Consider the following 21,322-nt stretch of genomic DNA (forward strand, 5'->3'; position numbering starts at 1 on the left):
AACAACATTCGGGAGCCGGAACACCAGGAGCCCTGCTGGCCCCTGGAAATTATTCAGTGCAAGGAAAAATAAACCCAGCGTTAGCTGTATGTGTTTCCTTCAGCAGGCGTCACCACCAGCATGGTTGAAGATGCCTGTTTTCCCAAGGACACCTTAAGCACCAACCTCTCAGGTGTAGCAACGATAAATGTTTGCGGTGCAGCCCTAATGAAAGATTTGTCCTTTTTCATAGTCCTATATAGAATGCTTAACGTTGGCATGTGAGGGGGGTAGGCCCGGCAGCGCTCGGATTTCCCTCTCTATAGTTTGCTGCAAAGTGGAAAACAAGGAATGTGTGTTCTATTTTAATTACTGGGGTTTATTAGCATAGAAAATTATACCAAGCAAGACATAACTGGACAAAACACTAGAGCTTTAGTTTAGAAGTTACAGGACTCAAGCCTAGGGCGAGCCTTAATACAACCATGGAGGCTAGCGCACAAATAAAGAAACAACTTGGTCCATCTACTTCCATTCATGGCCAATGAAAGAAAAAACATTTCAAGAGAAAAGCATTTTATTTTTTAAAAGATTTTTAAAATTGTTATATTTAAACAAAGAACTTAACCAATTTTTAATATAACAGGCCCTGGGCTGTTTGGCTTATTTTAACAGTGATGGCATTAGAGGTTATTCGGAAGTCAGAAAAATTACAGTGAGTGGTTGAGGCAAACACACCTTAAAACACAAAACAGGACAGAGCAACTACTAGACAATGGGAGATAGCAATAAAGGTCTTGGTCTGGTTTTCCTTTTTTTTTTTTTTTTAAAATAAAAAAAAAGTCTCCCATCCTGCTATCAGATGGACAATAGTAGGGATTTACCACACACTAAGCACACTGGACCAGGACACTCTTGAAGGAGAAGCAGGAACTACAGGGATGTAGATAAGTCTCCCTCTAGGTAGAAACATTGCAAGTGGTTGTAGCCTCTCTCTTTAATGATTAAAAGATTCTATGGACTTTTTCCCCCACAAAAAAAGTGTTTGCAGCCCTGTTCCAGGTAAAATGCTTAGAAATTTTCCTGTAGTCAAGTTTTGAGTCAGGGTGCTCTACCACATTGTTGAACAACTGCACTTTAGGGGCAGGCAGAGAGATTATTATACTACACAGTTTGTAAAAACACTTAGGATAAGTGCTACAAAAAAGAAACTCATCTAGAGCAACAGCATGAGTCACCAGTGTCAGTAGTCAATACTGAAGTTAAAAAAAAATTGTTGTTGAAATTGGACTTCCAAAAGTGCCTCATAAAACATAAGCATAAGTAACAGACTTTACTACGTCATAAATAAATATTTTAAAAATACTCCTTGCTCAATGGTGACCTGCAGAGATAAATCTCTTTCTTCCCGAAGGAGCCCACTAAAGCATGACCAGGATCATGATGCTTTAAGTTACTATATCCAAAACACACATGTCCAGCAGATCTCTGTCTCTAGTAGTTTCACTATTCTTTATTGCCAAAAAAAAGTATAGAGTAGTGGTTTTCAAACTGTGGGTTGCGGAATAGAAGGGACTGGATCAAAGTGGCTCTGGTCAGCACTGCCAACCGGGCCATTAAAAATCCTGTCAGCGGTGCTGCCTGGCTAAGGCAGGCTAGTTCCTACCTGTTCTGACACCGCACTGTGCCCCAGAAGCGGCCAGCAGCAGGTCTGGCTCCTAGGTGGGGGGACCACAGGGCTCCGCGTGCTGCCCCTGCCCCAAGCACTGGTTCCCACCTGCCTAGGAGCCGGACCTGCTGCTGGCTGCTTCCAGGGCACATGCGCGGCCCGCGGTGCCAGGACAGGCAGGAAGCCTGCCTTAGCACCCCCACTGCGCCGCTGACCAGGAGCCGCCTGAGGTAAGCCCGCACCCCAAGCCCCTCAGCCCCAGCCCAGAGCCTGCACCCCCAACCCAGAGCCCTGACCCCAACCTGAAGCCCTCATTCCCAGCCCTACCCCACAGCCCTCACCCCTGCACCCCAACACTCTGCAGGCATCAACAATTTTCTTCAACTGGGTCACCAGAAAAAAAGTTTGAAAGCTACTGGTATAGAGTATCCTATACCAAAAAGATAGATGCGTCACTGAAAAACTACAAGGCATACTGGACAAGACTAAAACTTATTCTCCATACCCCAACGATTAAACAGAAATTCAGATCACAACATGTTATGGGAGAATATTTTCCTCTTCAGAAATAGTCAGAACATATAACTAACACTTATCTATCTGTCAAAATGGCAGACAGTTTGACATTTCACATTAATGCACTTCACAAGCTGAGTTCTGGGACTGTTGATGGGTAGAGGAGCAGATCACCCCCACTACATGAATTACTTCAGTCCCATAATAAATCCTGGATGCCAACCATCAACAAAATCTTATTAGCAACTGATCTTTGGACTTCCACAAGACAGTTTTTCACTACTGAAGTGATTTTAAATAAGGGAAGTAGTTTTAATAAATTACAGTATTCCTTCAACATGTTATAACCTTGCAGAATCACTTCTGAAAGACTAAAAAAATAAGATTAAGGGATAATTACTTGATTATGGATTATCTAGAAAATTTTAATGATCTACATTCAGTGTGGGTATTTGGAATTCTGCTTACATCATCCATGATAAATATTAATTTTTCTGAAGGATGAAAAAGCTGGATGATACGAGAAACAGTATTGACTTGTATTTTCACCATAAAATATGCTCATTTAAGAGCTCTTATCTGCTGAGAACTAGATTAAGGTTTTTTGGTTTTGCTGCTGCTGCATGGAAGTTTGTTCAAGAGGAGTTGAACCAGAAGTTAAATACTCTGTACTTTCTTCACCACAAGGTATGGGGCTCCAGACATCAGAATATAGGCTTCCTGGTATATCCAAAAAGCACACATGAAGAGTGTGTTCCTCTGAATAGATTTTCAACCAAAGCTTGCAAATAAAACCCAGGAAATCTCCCATAATCCTGCTGCTGCCAATAGCTACACCTTGTAAGTAGGTCTCAGAAATTCATCCACTGATCTTCAAAACATTGCATCATAATTGTTAAAAACATGTAAGCTGGTCTGCCACCTAATACGCCATGTAAAAATCAGTGCAGCCATGAAGGAACTGGGATGCAAATGAAGCTGCAAATTCTGAACCCTGACAGATTAATATTCAGATAATGATCAACTCTGGTCATTCAAGGGAAGATTTCTACAGAACACACGGACGGCCTGTTTTTAGTATAGGTCTGCTTTTATTTCCACGTTCAACCTGTTGAATTCTGTCACAATCTGAATGGAGGAGGGTACAGCCCACTGTAGTGCTGCTTCAGCACACTAACATACATCATATGAAAAATGGTTTTCCTGCTGATCTTTCCCCATACAAAACAAACACCTGTCCATGCACCTGGGACATAAAAAGAGTCCTCTGCAAAGAGAAGCATTGTGAGCATGCAAGACTTTGGAAGGTGCACGGATAATGCTCACCTACTGGCAACAGTTCAAAATTGCCAACTGGTAAGCAATGCACAGGAGTCAGACAGCAAATACTGGTGGTGGATTTAAAAAGAAAGACAACGCCTCCCAAATGAATAAAAATTTAAAAGCAGTGCCTTTCAAATATCCCCACTGCTGACAGTGAGGTTTAAAGGCACTACAATATGTCAGAATGGAGAGAACCTGGTGCATTCACCGTCCAGAGTGAGAGAATATGGATTAAAAATTCCGAAGATGGTGTAGGCTTTCTGAAAATAAATGAACCCCTTTTCAGTACAAGATATGGCGGTGCTGCAAAGAAGGAAAAAAAGGAAAAGTCAAAGTCAGTACCGTGCCTCACACAAAACAAACTCCAAACTCACAGCTGCTAGCAAGGGAAAGGCAGTTCTACAACTACACTCCACTCACCCTTTGCTGTTGTGCTTCCCAAGTAACTCATTAGCTGAAGCCTATTTAATCCAGAAGACTGCTTCTCCCCCTTTCTTACCTCCACTCTTCCACATCCCCCAAATATTGGCAAGAGGACATCCCTGGCCACTGGAACTAAAAACATATTTAGAGAATGTAAGTGACATTTGTGCATTTTTGGACGGGTGAGGAGGTTTTAGTATTCAGCCCTAACACTGATGGGGCTGCTGGGGGCAGAGCTGCTGCTGCTGCTGCCTTAACTCCAGTCACTACATAGTTAAGTGACTTGTCCATGGTCACACAGAAGTCTGAGATGGTACAGGGAATTGAATCCAGATCCCTTGAGTCCTGGGCTAGTGTCCTAACCACTGAACAATATTTCCTCTTCAACACAAAAATGATTTAAGCCTTCTAAGTACACATTTCTCAGATCTAGTAACTAGGGCTATCCTCTTGTGATGATTTGGGGAATGTGTCTGTACGATTTAGGAACTCAGAGTATGAATTCTATGCAACTTTATCAAGCCATAAATGTCATTCTGAACGGGTTGCCCTTTCATTTCTCTGCCATCTTTTTATTACCTCCATGTTGGACTGAAACTCCAAGATGTAGTGGCATAGGGCTAACAGTCTTGATGGTCCTCTATTGAAAAAACAGCATCTTGAGACAAAAGCCTGGCTCCTACCCAGGAGAACTGTCAGGGGAGATGTTGCCTGGTAACAAAGTTACCTGCAGGGGTCTGTAATCACCTGAGGAGGCTGATCAGAGGCAACTTGACAGAGGAGACTAGAAAGTTAGAGGGCAGGAGCTGCTATACTTGGGATCTTCAGCCATTTTCACCAGCTCAAACTGAGGGAAGCTGCTGCAGAAGCCAGATGAGGCAGGAAGAAATTCTGAACACAGATTGTCCCTCAAGGTAAGCGTGTTCTAGAGTCTGTGTGTTGTGTGCATTCAGGGTGTTATCCTTTAAGTGATCAGTGCTTTCTTGCTGAAGTAAAAAGCCATGGTGTCTTTAAAATCGCATGCAAAGTCTGTGTGTTGTGTGCTACACCTCATGTTCCCCTGAAGAGTTAACTCAAAACTAGAGCATCCACTATGACTGGAATTCTGGGAGAGATGTGTTTAAGCTACAAGGGAGCCTGAGCAGTCAGCACTGGTCCCAGAGGCTAGGCTCTCAGGAGGGGGTGCTAAAAGAGGAACTGCATCCTATAAGTGTGCCTAGACACACCAAGCCAGACATGGTGCTCTGTTCAGACTCCAGAGGCCTACAGTGGGGTTCAGGGTTTGGATCTCCTTCACAACAGTCTGGCAAGTGTCCAAGGAGGAAAGCTCCACTAGATCTGCAATACCTGTTGCCAATATTTGGGGGATATGTTGGAGTATGCAGCAAGATAATCAGCCTTCTGGATTAAAACAGGCTTCAAATAAACACTTATAATGAATAAGTGCTTTCAGTAACACTAAATACAAATGTTTGTTAAATGTTGAAATCTCAGTGGCATTTTTAGGAAGAGGTAGCAGAGTGCATGAGGACTTTTGGTCAATTCAAGAGTAATACCTGACTTAAGAGTATGCAACAAATTTGTTCTGTAATTAAACCTTCTTACATAGTGCATCAGAACATTGTTTACACCAATTCAAGGTTCTAGTCCTTCCAATAACCAGAACACAAAATTTACCTCTCCACTAGCATCATTATAAACATTTGTCATACTGCATAGGCACTTTCATCAGGTGCCTGTAATGCATCATGTTTAAGAATTGGCTCAGATTCTCAGTCTTTGAAAGGATCACACTGGAAAGTGCCCGTAGATTTATGAGCTGACCTAACCATTCACTTTGAAGAAAGAAAGCCTTTATCATTTCTGGCCACTGGCACTACAATTGGCCATTCAGAACCTTTCAACTGAGAGCAAAGTACAAAAGCCTCGTCAAAGGAATAGAAACATTCATTTTTGCACTCTATAAGCCTTAAGCTTTCCCAGAAAGTACTTTTACACAGGTTGGAGGTACGCTGCAACAGCTGATAGGAAAGATATTTCTCAATTGAAAGGCAAATCTGTCTTACCACAGTTTTATTGGACTACTCTGGTTCTGCAATGGTAATAATTTCTTCATTGATAAAAAACTCAACAGTCTCCTCTTCCCAGTCATCTACATTGCTGTCCAGCTCATCTGTGTCCACCCCTGGAAGAAAAGAAGAGGCATTAGTCCTGAATACTTCCACCAAGGAGGCAAAAATGCCTAATGCATTTGCTAAAAAGGAAAATACACAGCAGAGAAGCACCTTTAAAATAAAAGGTATTTTAACATAATCACTGGCCTCCAGCATGTTACATGCAAAGCCATCAGTACTGACCACAATGGGCAGCAACAGTAGCCTTCTCACTACTCACCACCTCAAGATAGCAGACGGAAAAAATAGCTGAGGAGTGAGCAAACCTGCTAGGGCATGGGTCGAGGGATTATTTTTGGCAGGAGGGGGAATAATTGTTAAAAGGGACCCCAACCCATCACATAGAGGTGGTCTTCAACTCCCAAACACTGATCCACTACCAAAGACTGCTTCTATAGCCTGAGTGATGTTTATTTGGTGCTTTAAAAAAAATTAACTGATAAAGCCACATCTTTACAATGCTGCCAGTGGCTGGTTTACCTCCTCGCAGCTCTAGACGCTCATTCTTCTGTTCCAAATATAATTCTTGTGCCATCTTGCGGTATTTCTTGAACTCCTCCATCATTGTACGTCTTCTTTCTACGAGCTCCTACAGAAGCAAAACAAGAGGTTAATAAGCCCATCAATAAAGTGTGTCCTTGTGGGATGCATTTGGAAGCGATCTAGGGGTTTTCTGCTAATGAATGCAGCTTCTGACAGATAATCATCGGTGTTTAAGACACCTTTCTCCAACATGGCAAGATGGGTTTATGGTTTCTGTGAAATTTTTATACTAAAACTGGCTAACAGGCAGTCACCAGGAACCCACAAGTGCCAGCCAAGATTACTCAAGTATCTTTATTTAACAGAAACTCTTCCTGATTCCTCCTCCAACATATGCCAGTAACATCATGCCTCAGTTTCTTCAAGTGAAGAACCAGCAAATTCTGCCTTACTGCCTTCCCTACACATATGCTTGTGCTTGAGTTCATGATGTTCCTGGCTGGATCATGTGGGGACAATCTGGGAAACCTGGACATAAAACACAATGGCTTCTCCTACTCAAGATAAGGGACAACATCGATTAGCTTGGAGGCAGCAGCAGACCCAAAAGTATATGGCCCAGTCCGTGAAATTAGACAGAGACACGAGATTAATATGAGTTACAAGTACCTCAGCTGCCTTTCATTGATTCATTGGATCTCAGAAGCTTCTTACCTTTGAGGCTTTGGTTTGGCTTAGACGATCCTTCTGTTCAAAAATCTTGGAGTACCTCTTCAGGTCCTTCTTAATTTGCTGCAACAGAGAACTTATGTCAACCAGTACTAGAGACCACCTTAATGTATAAGAGGGTGCCACTTCAGATATGCCCAGGTATACTCAGCATTTTTGCAAGTTTGCTTATGTCTATAAAAAAAATCCCCTCTCGTCTGTCATTTATAGTTTCTCTTCCTTGCTTAGGTCTATAGATACCTTCAGTTTTTCTGTACCTGAGCAACCACTGGAGTTTGGATAGCCAAAGTCTGCTCCTTATCCAAGTTTTCAACAGTTCTCTCTGCTCCTATTACCTTTCCTTCTAGTTTCCTCAGAACATTCCCACCTCCCCACACACACCAAAAAATAAGTTTGTGATAGGAATAGTGACTACTCAAATTGAGTACTGTTAACGTACACAGAACCATTTCAACATACAGATTCCCCCAGTGAATTTGTGAACAGCTCTCACATTGTCTCTGCTTAGTGGTAAGGCAAACTGCTGTAGAGTTGTCTTCCATTCCCCAGTTTAAGCCACACCCTTTGTGACTAGACCACTCTTTAATTCTCTACACCAATGCCCACACCAGAAGAGTTAAACTGAGATACAATACCTTTATCTGATCCTGGCTGAGCAAGGTTGGAGGTCGGGGTCTCCACAGTAGCTGGCAGAACCGGTCTTTATTGTTTTTCTGGAGGAGACGACCCTGGAAGGTCCACAGCCAGTAGGCATTGTCCACCTGGAAAACAGCAAGTGAGAAATCTCACTCATGTCTAAGGGTTTTATACTGCTCTACCCCATTGTCATATATCTGAATGCATTCCATGGAAAAATCAACAGCAACAGGAAAGTCCCTAGTGGGACTCAGTCTTTGGAACTTCTACCTTTTTAGGGTGAACACTCTGCTTGGGGTGGGTGTGAGTTTTGGTTTTTTTCCCTTTCTTATTTTAACTTTAAGTTGAAGTAATGTTCCTCAAAAAAGAAAAAGAAAAAAGTTATACTACTTCAAAAATGAAGCACCTATGAAGTATCCAAAGCAGAGGTATCCACCAGCCCTTCCAAGATATCTGAACTGCAGTAAGAAAGCTCCTGAACTAATCTGAAAGACTAAAAACCTTATACTTGCATATCAAAAAGATACAGTACACTGATTGGAATAATAAGGAAGTAGTTCATTGACACAGGAAAGCAATGAGTTGGTATGTGAAATAGGCATGCAAGAATTACACCAGGAGCTATTACCCACTGACAGATACAAGTAACGCTACATATCTTTATTTTGTAGTTAACATAGGAAAAGCCAGATTGACCCTCTTAAACATGCAGGGAGACATCACAGCAGAAACTTTAGTACCTTGTGGCTCCACCAGGACACAGATGTCACAACATATCGGCCTGTAGGATCCCACTCTACATCCGAGGCTGTATAGTGTTCAGCAATATTCATCACGGTGCAGTCTGATGTATCAACAAATGTTAAGGCACCATTCATGCTGCAAAGGCAAACAATGAGGAACAAGATGGAAATGTGATCCAGGCCCGCTGACACTTCCCTCTGACCTTTTTAAAGGTGGGGTGGGAAGAGGAATCTATACTAGGAGGTGACATTCTTTATGAACTCACCCCACAAAATCCCATCAATATTAACATTTTTCCCATTGCTGGTGTTTAAATGGATTCGCCCAAGGGTTTTTAAAATCACACCTGTTTCTTTATATTTTTGTGAACAATGGGGAATAGTTTTAACCCTTGTAGGCTTAAAGTTCCTTAACATATTTTTTTCCCCTTCAAAGTCATAAAGAAACCACATTATGAATGCACTTGGGGTACAGCCAAAATTTCACAAGCATGGTGTAAATGTGGTTATTTCTGTAGCAAAGACAAAGTAAAAAATAAAACAGATTTCTAAATGAGAAGCAGGGCTTTACCATTAACATGTGTAAAGCCCAGTAATACATAGAATAACCACATTGCTTTTCATAGATTCCAAAGCCAGAAGGCCATTATGATCATCCAGTCTGATCTCCTGTATAATACAGGCCATAGAACTTCCCCAAAATAATTCCTAGAGCATATATTTTAGAAAAATCTTAAATCTTGATTTAAAAAATGGTCAGAGATGGAGAATCCACCACAAACTGTTCCAATGGTTAATTACTTTCACTGTTAAAAAACTTTACACTGGATTGTGTTAAACCTGTTAGTCTGAAGAACCTATTGTTAAATATTTGTTCCCTATGTAGGTACTTATAGACTAATGAAGTCACCCCATCACCTTTTCTTTGTTAAGCTAAATAGACTGCACTCCCTAAGTCTATCACTATCATAGCTGAGTGGCAGACACCACTGATATAGTCGACTTAGTGTACCCTCTCTACACATGTGAGCATCACTTGAAAGCTTATGATGTCTACTTTAAGATGAGGTATGAGAACTCTCAAGTGGTGCCATTACCATAAAAACCGGGATAAACAATGACACCATCAACATGTTGAAATGACCACTTTGAAAAAAGTGTGTGTTATGACTCTATGTATTATTTCAAGGCATAACATTGGATTTTTTTGAGGCCTCACAGCATCAGAGGCAACAGTATACAGCATCACAACAAAATAATCAATTTGTACAGGTGTCATTGAAATGTAACAGTGTTGGTGACATTTCTAGTCAATATTATTATCTTGCCCAGCATGAAGTGTTGAGAGCACATGGATTACCAGTCTTCACAGTTCTGTGCAGTGAAGATTGTTCTGACTACAGACAGCTGATTTTGCAGTGGCCCTTTACTAGTAATGGCACAAATAAGGTCTTGTAGAAGCTTAGATGCCATTGGGCCCTTGAAGAATATGGAAGTAGTTCATCCATATTTTTCCATCCATGTTGCAATGGTGGTCCAATATTTGGTTTGCCTTTGCACAAAGACATCCAAATCTTTGTTTGCCAAGATGCTCTGCTGACATGCTCTTCAAAACCGTCCTTACATAATGGGAGTTTGGCCAGTGACTTGCCCTTTTTGATGACTACACTGAAATACATGCAGTTCAGGTCTCTGTGGGTCTCCTTTTCTCTGTCTTGTAATACAGCACTGCTACCAGATTCCTTGCTGCAGAAATTGTCACTTGTCAGTCACCGCTTCAGAGATCTCGCCAAACTGGGAGTAAGTTCCCTGTGTTTCTACAACATTAAATTCCGATTATTTCTGCAATTGGAACTAGGGATGACAGTCACATCCTATTAATGCATGGACAGGAAATAGGAAATATGTTGCAGAAGTCAGGAGGGAGTGCATCAAATTGTATGCACAGGTATGAAGTGACGCTTGTCAGTGGTGCTGGTAATGGTGCCAGTTTCAATCCATATCTTATCTGCATGTTCCATTTTTGGAAAGTAATGAACAGCAAGGACCAAAACATCTGCATCAGTGACTTAATTAATATGGTTCCTTTGACATCCAGAGACCCAAAAGCCATACTGGTACATACAGCATTCAGAAGCATCTTTGTCTCTGCTTCCTCTCGCGTACTGTGCTAGTCTGAACTTCTTTCAACACCTCTACTGGTGACGTATTTTACTACTTCACCACTGGAAAAGCCTCCAGCAAGGTGGTATGTTTGTACTCTGGGTGCTCCTACACTGGTGCACTTTGAACCATATATTCACAGAGGAATTTTACAAGCGACTGCTTTTTGGACACCAACTTTAGAATCTCTCCATATGGAAGGACAGGACATCCAATTACTTGGTATTTCTTGCATCCCACTTCGGAACCTGCCCAGTGCAATCTTCCTGCACTTTTCACAGTTACAGTTATAGCTGTCAAAGACAGACTATGGAACTAGCTTTGTCAAATCCTTTTAGGACCTGCCTCAAGTGCTCAGCAGCCAACTCACTGAATGAGTGAAATTTGTCTCCAGACATCATTTGTATGACCGCCACTGCATCTTTTATGTACACTGTGGAAAACAATTTTTGGACTAATAGCTGCTCTGATGGTCCCTCCTTTGCCAGATTTCAATTTGGTGGTCTTGGCCATGCCAGTAAATGTCAGTGCCAGATTTCTTGACTGGGCTGAAGCGGTGTCTCCCATCATAATCAAGTGCACCTCTCACAAATCTTTCAATTTGTTCTTCAGCAACATCTGCTGTTTTAAGTAGAGACTCTTATATCTGATGTTACATGCAGTTCAGTAGATATGTTGAAAAGCACCTCCAGATGTGATTCAGGGTCAAAAGGGTTTGTCATATTGTTGGTAAGAGCTGAAACCCATTTCCAATACAGAGGCAAGGACTTTGTCTTCACTATTTTTTTTTTTTGCTAAATCACTTCTCTCACAGCTTTGCATATTCATAATATGAAGCTGTATACTGTCATCTCTGACACTGATATGTGCATTAAGTGTCACTGAATTAAAAAGCTAGTTTCTATACTATTTCAAAAGGTTAATACTGCATGGACAGGCAGTTACAAATTAAAATCTTCTACCAGGCAGACAATGCTATACCGTACACACAAAAGCTTACAGATGGAGAAGCATTACATTATGAATTCAGATACATGTCTATCTACCCACTATGCAGCACAAACTGTGGGCATGCAATCTACTGTTGCTGATGCACAGTCTCAGTGAGAGACTGATTTGGTCAGCAAATTTCAACTGAAAAGATAGAAAACTTATAATCACGTGAGAGATATTTTGACAATTAAGAATATGTGATTGAGAACATTTCACGTTAGTATATTGCAAAACATTGATATTCACCATTTTTGCCACATGCTAAAAAGCTTCATCATTTCTGGAGAAAAAAATAGTACCAATGCAAATCCAATGAACGTCTCAACACATTTTCATTTGGTAACTGACCAATAAACACTACATTAAGGTGTTAAATTCAACGAACATTAAAAGCTGTAGTCACAATCATGTTGCAATGTTTCTGGAACTGTGCAGAAGTGGACACTCACTTTGGGATCCACTGTTTCACCCTGCCTAAGGCTTACAGCACCACTTGACACCTCCATATCATATCTCAGCTAAACATACATAGCATAAGCTTTGAAATGACATATGATGCGGGTGTATGTAAGGTGGGTACATTAAACTCTAAAACCAGCTTTTTTGAGAACTGCTGTATGCCTAGAAGGCAAATTTTCTAACCGTTCTCATGGCTACTCTCTCAACTCTCTCCAGTTTTTCAACATCCTTTTTGAACTGTGGATATCATAACTGGACACTGTATTCCAGTATCAGTCACATCAGTGCCAAATACAGAGGTGATAAAACCTCCTTACTCCTACCAGAGAGTCCCGTTTATATATTCAAGGATTTTAAATAACTGGCTAAGAGAATAGTCTAAGAAAGTTACACTAACATTAGTATGGTTAATGAAAGGAAAAATGGTATGTACAGGGCATTTATAAGGACATACAAGACATCTTTACCATAAGAAGCCATGACCTGAATGCAAACCCTAACTTTTTGAGATCTTATATGATAGAAAGACAGACTTGAGGAAAAAGTGACTGCTCCCTTCAGCATCAGTTACACTTAGGCCCCTTACAAATTCATGGCTGTAAAAAAACAAACACACACCCTCACAGAATGTGAAATCTGACTAGTGTGTGTGTGTGTGTGGGGGGGGGGGTGTCACGGTATTGCCACCCTTACTTCTGTCCTGCCTTCAGAGCACGGTGGCCGAAGAGTGGCAGCGGCTGGCCGTGAGCCCAGGGCTGCAGGCAGTGCTGCCCCCAGCAGCAGCGCAGAAGTGACGGTGGCATATGGTATTGCCACCCTTATTTCTCCACGGTTGCCTGTGAAGGCAGCACAGAAGGGTGGCAATACTGTGACCACCCCCTCTCCCCCCATCTTTGCCACCCCATTCTGGGTGAAATCCCCAGTTTGAGAAATGCTGACCTAAGGGCTTTACATGTTTTAAATAAATGCTATTATTTGTCAAAAATCATGAATATGTAAGATTTAAATTTCTGTAACCATGAAATTCAAGATGATTTTTAAAATGCTATGACAGATTTACCAAAATTGACAGGGCCCCCAAGTTATATTTAAATCAGAAAAAGCCCCGTTATGATTTTATCTGAGATTGTAAAAATTCTTATAGAATAAGTCATTTGTATTGCTGCCTGGGGGAGAAATCTGAGGGGCTCCCTCATCTTTCTATTTAGACTAAGGAAGTAAACAGCTGACGTGAATTCTAAACTTAGCCAAGAGAACAATATGGTGGGCGAGATTAGAATAACCTCATTCCTCATCTGATATGATGGCAGAAGAGGCATCCAATATAAACACAGGCATCTCATTAATTGTTTTTATAGACTAAATAAAATTGGATTTTCTGCTAGCCACAGAACAAGAGGTAAAAAGAAAAGGAGGACTTGTGGCACCTTAGAGACTAACCAATTTATTAGAGCATAAGCTTTCGTGAGCTACAGCTCACTTCCTCAGATGCATATCGTGGAAACATCTGAGGAAGTGAGCTGTAGCTCACGAAAGCTTATGCTCTAATAAATTGGTTAGTCTCTAAGGTGCCACAAGTCCTCCTTTTCTTTTTGCGAATACAGACTAACACGGCTGTTACTCTAGAACAAGAGGTGTTATTTTATCTACTGCACTAACTACCTTTGATGTAAGGAGGCCAGCTACTTCAGGAAATTAAATTTCAGGCAGAAGAGGGCAAGAAAATACGTAGAAGTTACAACCAGGTAAATTTATCTTCAAGAAAAACTCAATCACTTGCAAACAAATTAAAATCCATGTAGACCCTGGAAAGGCTAACTGGCAGATTACTGTATGTCAAAATTAGATTCTTCCAAACAAAGATAATCCTCTTAATACAAGCAGGTTTTCTACCTGACAGATGGTTAAGATTTTGGCTATTTGTCTTACAGATAGCCTTCACACTACTGTATCAAGACTATCTTTTTTTAGCTCTTTGAGAGCATTACATTGACTTAAAATGAGCTCTCTCAGAATGCCAAGTAGCGATACCCACCTTCTCAAGCCAGCCAATACTAAAAACTGCCCTTGCGGACTCCAGAATATCGTATTTGCCTGCTGCTTGTCAAACATTTCTGAAAGGAAACAAAATTTGTATTTATGCCAACATAGAAAGGATGGAAGTCTCCACCCAATGGTATCAAGAAGCTTAGTAGCAATCACATTGACAGGCACTCAGAGTCCTCAAAAAGGCACCGCTGAGCTCTGCAATTAACAAGCAACATGTCTACTATAGTCGTATTTTAATCGGAAGAATGAAACCCAACATGGATCTGCTCTCACTGATTAAACTGAAAACAATGGGATGATCAAACATTCAAAAAGGTGCATTTGCAGGCAGAGAGAATCAGGAATCCCCAAAGCCTTAGCACACAAGTTGTACCAATTTAACTAAAATTGTTTAGAAACGGATGTAGTTAAATTGGTGCAACCCCTTATGTGGATACTTCTTTTGGCATAAGAGTGCTTTTTCACAATTTAGTTTAAGCTGATTCCTTGCGGATTTAAGTTAAATCAATATAAGGCCCACAATCCAAAATGGAGGGTGTGGAGAAGGAGAGAATGTCCAAGTTGAGAAAGGGCGGAAATCCTTAAAATACTGGGGAGGAAGTGTAGAGAAGGTGAATTAATGGAGAGAGGAAAGAAAGTTTCAAAAATGCATTTTTTGCCCTGTCACAGAAAGGTGGTATTTAACTTTGCCAGCAAAAGGGGCACAGGCCGCAAGATTAATATTTTACCAGTGGACCTTTCATTTTCAACCCCCAGACTCTGAATAAAATGGTAATTTGGCCCTCACTACAGAATAAATTGATACCCCTGCTCTCAGGGCTGTTCTCCCAGCCCAAGACAGCTGGAGCGCAGCATGCTCAAGACATGTTCTCTCCCATGCCCTCCGTCAGGGCCCAGAAGTATCAAACGGTCTATGAAAAAGCAACTGTAAGAAGTCTACAGGGTAAACAGGTTGCTACCACCACATAAAGTGCTTAATGCCTAGATTCCTTCACCTGTACTCCTGCTGTCAACTCTACTTACTGATGAGCTCTATTTTCCCATTGTTTTTGACATGGTAAAAGGAGATAGAAATTCGGGGAGGCTCTCCATGCAATACAGCAAACTTGCTTCCATTTGGTTCCCAGGCAAAGGCTATGATACTTTCTGCAACAGATGTAAAGAAGTGTCAAAAGCCAACATTGTACAAAGGGACAAAAAATTCTTGAGTTAAGTCAGTCATTCTCTACACAACTTCAATTCCAAGCAGTTACTGTATACAGGACTGAAGAAATCCTGGATATGAAAGAGAACATTCATTATGATGAGCAATTTGGTATTAAGATTTCTACTGCTGCTTTGCTTCTAGTGAGCCAACCAGACAAATGCAGAGGATAATACTTATGGGGTGTTCACAATCACCTACTCCAGCTTTTTTCCAGCCTGGTACAGAATATCCTCAGACAGAAGGGTAAAGCTCTAACTAAGTCATCAGTCTCCCACTAGGGAAGCTTCTCCTTTGTTGTCAAAGTACAGCAACTGAAGCAGAAAACAGTTTGCCAGGCAATTTTTTTAGATTCAGAAATAGCTGGGCCAAGACAGAGAGACAAGTTTGCCATCCAGTTGTCCTTCATCTGTTAAAACCCATTAGTTGTAACATTTTACACTACAATATTTTGTCAGTTTATTCACTGATGAATACTGTATGTATAAATACACAACGTCAGAAAAATAGTTAGCACATTTGTCTCTAGGATTTACCTTTCATTTCTACCACATCCACAGGGACCTGCTTCTCTCTCATTCGGAAGATCTCAAAGTTGGTCACCACACCCTGTGAAAGTCAACATAGGTCAAATATCTAGTATAATTCATTTTAATACAGGACTATGAGGTTGACTATGCAACTGGCCTACTTTAGTACTTCAAGAGGATAAAACTAGACATTTTGGGGCTTATTTTCCTAGAGGATGGAAGATAACACAGAAAGATCATGAATAATTTCTAAAGACCTTTATTAAAACAGGAGTTTCTTCAGCAAGTTGTGAGTTAACAAAAACAGGCTTTCTACGGTACAGAAGTTGAGACTATTTCAAGAGGACTGAAACATATGGTAGGTCCCACAGATGTGTGGGACCAAAACCAGCTGAAACGAATACAACAAATGCTGAAAGAAGGGGGGTCTGTCCCCAGGTGCTTCAAAAATAAGACAGACATACTTTCATTGATCTTGCAGAACCCCAATGGATAGTGATGTCAAGTCCAATGCTCATTAAGCGCCCATAGGACCTTACACATAGCCCTTAAAAACCTAACTGAAAAAATGAGAGGGTTTTGACACCAAGTAATTGATTCACACATTTTTATCAATCCATATTGAAATGCAAAAACCAAAGCAAAGCAGAGACAGAACCAGTTTTATGAACACACCTAGGAAGCACATACCTGTGTACCTTTAGGAGTCCTGTCTACCTTCACACACAGATAATCTCCATTCTTTTGCCAATGCAGCTTGCAATCCACCACATTGAACAGGTTCCGCACACGGATTTCTTGTCTGGAGGGGAGCTGCATCAGTGTCACCCTTGCTGGGATATCTTTATCTTCAGGCACCCAAAACGCAATTATGTTACCCCCTGGAGACCATGAGAAATCCCTACGAAGGAGGCAAGATGTCATAAAAAAAAGTCCAATTTAGTAATCAGTTAAAGATATGTTGCAAGCAACATAAAGAACAGCATTCTGCATTACATTTGGTACATTATGGTGAATCAGTCAGTTTCCAGGTAGCTTGATACTAAAGCTAGGCTACAAGCAGGAATTCTAACTCTAAATTCAAGTGCAATGAGAATGACTAAAAATAAATTTACCAGGACCTGCATGGTGACCCCGCAGAAAACCCAGGTTTGATTTGCCATTCACAGGTGGACAAGTAGTGATGCAGAAACAATACACTTACATCTAGGAAAGGCAGAAAGAGTACCGCATCTCATATTGCAGAATCCCAAGTGATTTGGGAGATAGGTTGATAAAATGAGTTACAAAAAGACAACCCATTAAACTATGTTAAAAGTACACTTCTCTCCTACAATCGGTCACACTTAGCTTCCTTAACAAGGAAGCTAGAAATCTACTTCAGAGAGATCCCCATTCTCTAAGAAGCCTTTTGGAACCCTGGAAAGGTGAAAAAGTCAGTTGTTTCTTTAGGAATCATGATGACAGTCATATAGAATTATAGAATGAGCCTAGCTACCTCAGTGCCAGCTGGTAAAGTACAGTGCACTCTTATTTAAGACTATGGAAGGCCAAATATCAGACAAGATATCCCTTTATTGATGTAATAACCTTAACTTGGAGTTAAATGCATTTTGGTTTATACAACAGAAACATCAAGTTAGATCCTTAGATCATCAAGCTTTTATATATTTCAGGCATCATTGCAAAGTTCACAAAATTGTCACCAATGCATGGAAAGAGAGAAGGAGTAAAAAACAGATGTCTTTACTTCTTCCCTTATAGGTAGTTTCTCCACAGCTGCAGACCAGGATCATCAGCAAGGAAAGTATAAACATTGAAAAGAAACTTGCTATCATATTGAAATTCTAAGTACTAATTCTATTACTGCACCAAAAGCGTAAGAGTTGAAGAGTTAACATTATTCCAGTTGACTGACAGCCACCTAACACTGACATAACCTGTCTTCTGCTGAGGAAGATGCCTAATGACTCACTGCTGACCACCAATATAAGCAGCAGATGGTTCTGGACTAGATACTAATTCTTCATTGTGTAATCACTACACAAATGCAAAGTTTTCAGTGCATATAGATATCAGGCTGAAAGGCTGATCCATGAGCTAAGAGAAGGGGATGTTCTGGGAAACAGCATTTAAACACTCTCCACCCAGAACTACATCTTATAGCGAGAAAGACTGAAAGAGCTCAGTCTGCTTGTCTTTAAGAGGCAAGGTGATTACACTGTATAAGTATCTTCCTGGGGAGAAAATACTGGGTACCAATAGGCTCTTTAATCTAGTGGAGAGAGGACTAACAAGAACCAAATAACTAGAAGCTAAAGTAAAAAAATTTAAATGAGAAATAAAGTAAAGTACACATATATGGTTTATTTTAACAGTGAGGGTGATTACCCCTGGAACAAACCATCGAGGGAAGTGGATTATCTTTCTTTTGAGGTCTTCAAGTCAAGACAACATGCCTTTCTGTGAGATATGCTTTAGTCAGACCCAAGTTGTTGGCCTCAATACAGGGATAACTAGGTGAAATGCAATGGCTTGTAATACATAGGTCATGATCTAATGGTCTCTTCTGGCCTTGAACTCCACAATACTAGAATCCTAACACACAATAATATCTCAAGAACAAAACAAAAGAGCAGAACTCTTCACAAGAGAATAAACTCACTTTATCCCGTTGATTTTCAAACTTTTCTTGTCCAGCAAACCCATAGACTACAAAAAAGAAAAATCATAAATTTGCAAGTTAGAAATACTTACATAGGTAGGTTATTTAAATTAACACCCTTAAGGAGGTAGGGAAATGTCCCCATTTCATCACTACCTGGATACATAGTACAAAAAACACTTGCTACGCATCCCCATAATCCTAATTCTTGCATCCTAATTCTAGTCCCCATAACCCTACAAATTAAAAATATGCATTAGGATGATGAGGCATACTGGAAAATAAAGCAGGTTGTAAGCAATAGTGTTACATGAATGGATTTTGGGGGGGTTTTCTGGTAGTGATCTGCTGACAAAAGTATTAAACAAATATGATACTGTAAGGCTGTATTTTCTATGCTCCATTAAAAAATTAAGTTGCTCTCCTTATCTGCTTCCTTCCAACCTTTACTACCCCAGTGGAAAATTAAGAAGAAAAAAAAACAACCAAAATCCTGAACAGTGGGGATGTTGGGAGCCCAAGGAAAGAGCAAAACAAGAGAGGGTTGGTTTCTCACCCTTTAATAAATATTTACTGGAGAGTCAGATTTTTTTTAAAAAATCAAATTTTAGCAGTAACTTGCTTCAAAATAAAAAAAAGCAGCACTTCAGGTACAGCTGACATTATAAAGCAGGTTATATGTAAAAAAGCACTTACAGGTGTTTCATAGATGCTGAGGGTGTCTGATGTCATTCGGGCAAAAAATTTACCATCATGACTCCACCTGAACAAATAAGAGGAAGACGAAGCATCAGATCTACCATGTTACCTCACTAGTAAGAAGAGGCCAGTCATTTAGTGTGATCTGTCCTCTACTACTGTTACCCAACCTACTTAAAAATGGGCCAATGGGCTGAGCTTTCACAGTGGAACCCTCGCTTCTTCTGTCCAGTTAGGGTATCCCAGATGATTATGGCCTGAGGGTCATCTTGTGTGTCCATTAAAGGGCTGAAGGTCACTAAATACCTACAAAAAGGGGAGAGGGAAAATGACTAGCTTCACTTTTCATATGGTGTAATTATCATTTCAGCACAAATATGCTTTCATCTAATTGTGAGAAGAACCAGCTAAGCAAAGTTCAAGAGGCATGCACTGAAAGAGGACACAGACAGAACTGGGGAACGGGCAGAGTATAAACTCTTTTCTCCAGTCCACCCCTACACAAACTAGTGAAGGAGTTGAGAGATGGCTTGAGTATTAGATAGCCACCCATACGCCCCTTTTTAATAGAGGGAGAGCTCTCTAGGAGTAGAGTAGTGGAGAGCCTTATTCACCCACCTCATGAACCAGCAGTTACTATGGAGATGTGGAGCAGTACCACAGTGTAACTGTGGATGTTCTAGGGGGACAGAGTCCCTTCTCTTTCAACAGTTAGAGGGGGGATGAAGCTTTATCAGCATTTAGATAGACTGTCTGATTACATCAGTGTTCCCAGGCAGGATCCAGCACTCTTTCCAGTACCTAGATGTGTCAGATGTGGTGTTGGGCATCCAAACTATGGTATTGCCTCTGGATTCCTCTGGCCAAAAAGCCACCCAATCCAAGCAAGAAACCCACCACACCTGGGTGTTGTAAAGGGGAATCATCATCAATGTATGACGACTAATGAGGTACATAGTATAAAACATGATGGCCTAGAGACAAGAATGTACCAGATGGGAGCTTTCAGGACAGGAACATGTTTTCCTATTAAGAGCCCAAGCACATCTCAACTACAATAAAAATCTAAAACCAAAATACTTTTAAGTCAGGCTTTCCATTCATAAACACAAAAAACAGAAGCTTAAGCTTCACAAGCGATAAAAATAGGTTTAATGAAAGCTTCACCATTTGCCTCACAATCTCCACAGATACCATCATAAAACAAAAAGCATAAAGAATTAATTCATCTGAAAATTACAACCCCTGAAGATGCTGATAAACTGATCATTCTGCTGAAAGACCAGAACTCAACTCACAGGCATCACAGACTGAGTTCAAAGATACCGTCTATGTGTGCATTAAGGTGCTCGTACCTGACAAATTGAAGTAAACTGGAAGATTATTAAATACTTTAGTTCATTACTCTGGATTGTGTTCTTGAAATACTTTTTCCAATTTAAAAAGTAGAAAGTCATGTCAAACAGAATTACGGATACACACAAACATTCTAAAAATATTTAATGAAAAAAAGGCAATTCCAAAGAGCAGAGAAATTAAGATTGAAAACCCATGATACCTAAAAGTAGATAAGGCAGAATAAACATGCTGTGTTTTCTATTCCCCAAGACATGATCTCAAACTGCTTTTATACCATACCTTTCACAAGGTGAGAAGTCGATAAGCTGTACCCCCTGGTGACTGAACCTCTGAATCTGTTTGAACTTCTCTCCTCCCCACAGAGCAATGCCTCTCTGATGGAATGTAGCCAGGTAAGTACCTTTTGGGGACCAGCGTACATAGGTTTCTGTCCACCGCTGCAAGCAAAGTATACAGCATACATCAGAGATGAATTACATTAAGACGGCTCTCAGTATGCGTGGTGTGTAGCTTCACACACATACCG

The 21,322-nt window shown here is 40.6% G+C and overlaps 1 protein-coding gene across 1 annotated transcript in view; it reads right to left on the reverse strand.

Annotated features, from left to right (window-relative positions):
- Nucleotides 1-3,235: 3,235 nt before the first annotated feature.
- The window catches only part of EIF3B (eukaryotic translation initiation factor 3 subunit B), a 34,076-nt gene continuing 15,989 nt past the window's right edge, over nt 3,236-21,322 (reverse strand). Inside the window, exons 6-19 of the mRNA XM_073361985.2 lie at nt 21,076-21,233; nt 19,612-19,743; nt 19,435-19,501; nt 18,739-18,785; nt 16,764-16,974; nt 16,080-16,152; nt 15,363-15,485; nt 14,326-14,404; nt 8,673-8,811; nt 7,932-8,057; nt 7,282-7,359; nt 6,565-6,673; nt 5,977-6,095; nt 3,236-3,790 (exon numbers count right to left, since the gene is read on the reverse strand). Coding sequence (XP_073218086.1) covers nt 5,992-6,095; nt 6,565-6,673; nt 7,282-7,359; nt 7,932-8,057; nt 8,673-8,811; nt 14,326-14,404; nt 15,363-15,485; nt 16,080-16,152; nt 16,764-16,974; nt 18,739-18,785; nt 19,435-19,501; nt 19,612-19,743; nt 21,076-21,233 — 1,446 coding nt within the window. The 3' untranslated portion in view covers nt 3,236-3,790; nt 5,977-5,991. The remainder of the gene's footprint in view (nt 3,791-5,976; nt 6,096-6,564; nt 6,674-7,281; nt 7,360-7,931; nt 8,058-8,672; nt 8,812-14,325; nt 14,405-15,362; nt 15,486-16,079; nt 16,153-16,763; nt 16,975-18,738; nt 18,786-19,434; nt 19,502-19,611; nt 19,744-21,075; nt 21,234-21,322) is intronic.

The sequence above is a fragment of the Lepidochelys kempii genome, chromosome 10, assembly GCF_965140285.1.
Source record: "Lepidochelys kempii isolate rLepKem1 chromosome 10, rLepKem1.hap1, whole genome shotgun sequence".
In the NCBI taxonomy this organism is placed as follows: domain Eukaryota; kingdom Metazoa; phylum Chordata; order Testudines; family Cheloniidae; genus Lepidochelys; species Lepidochelys kempii.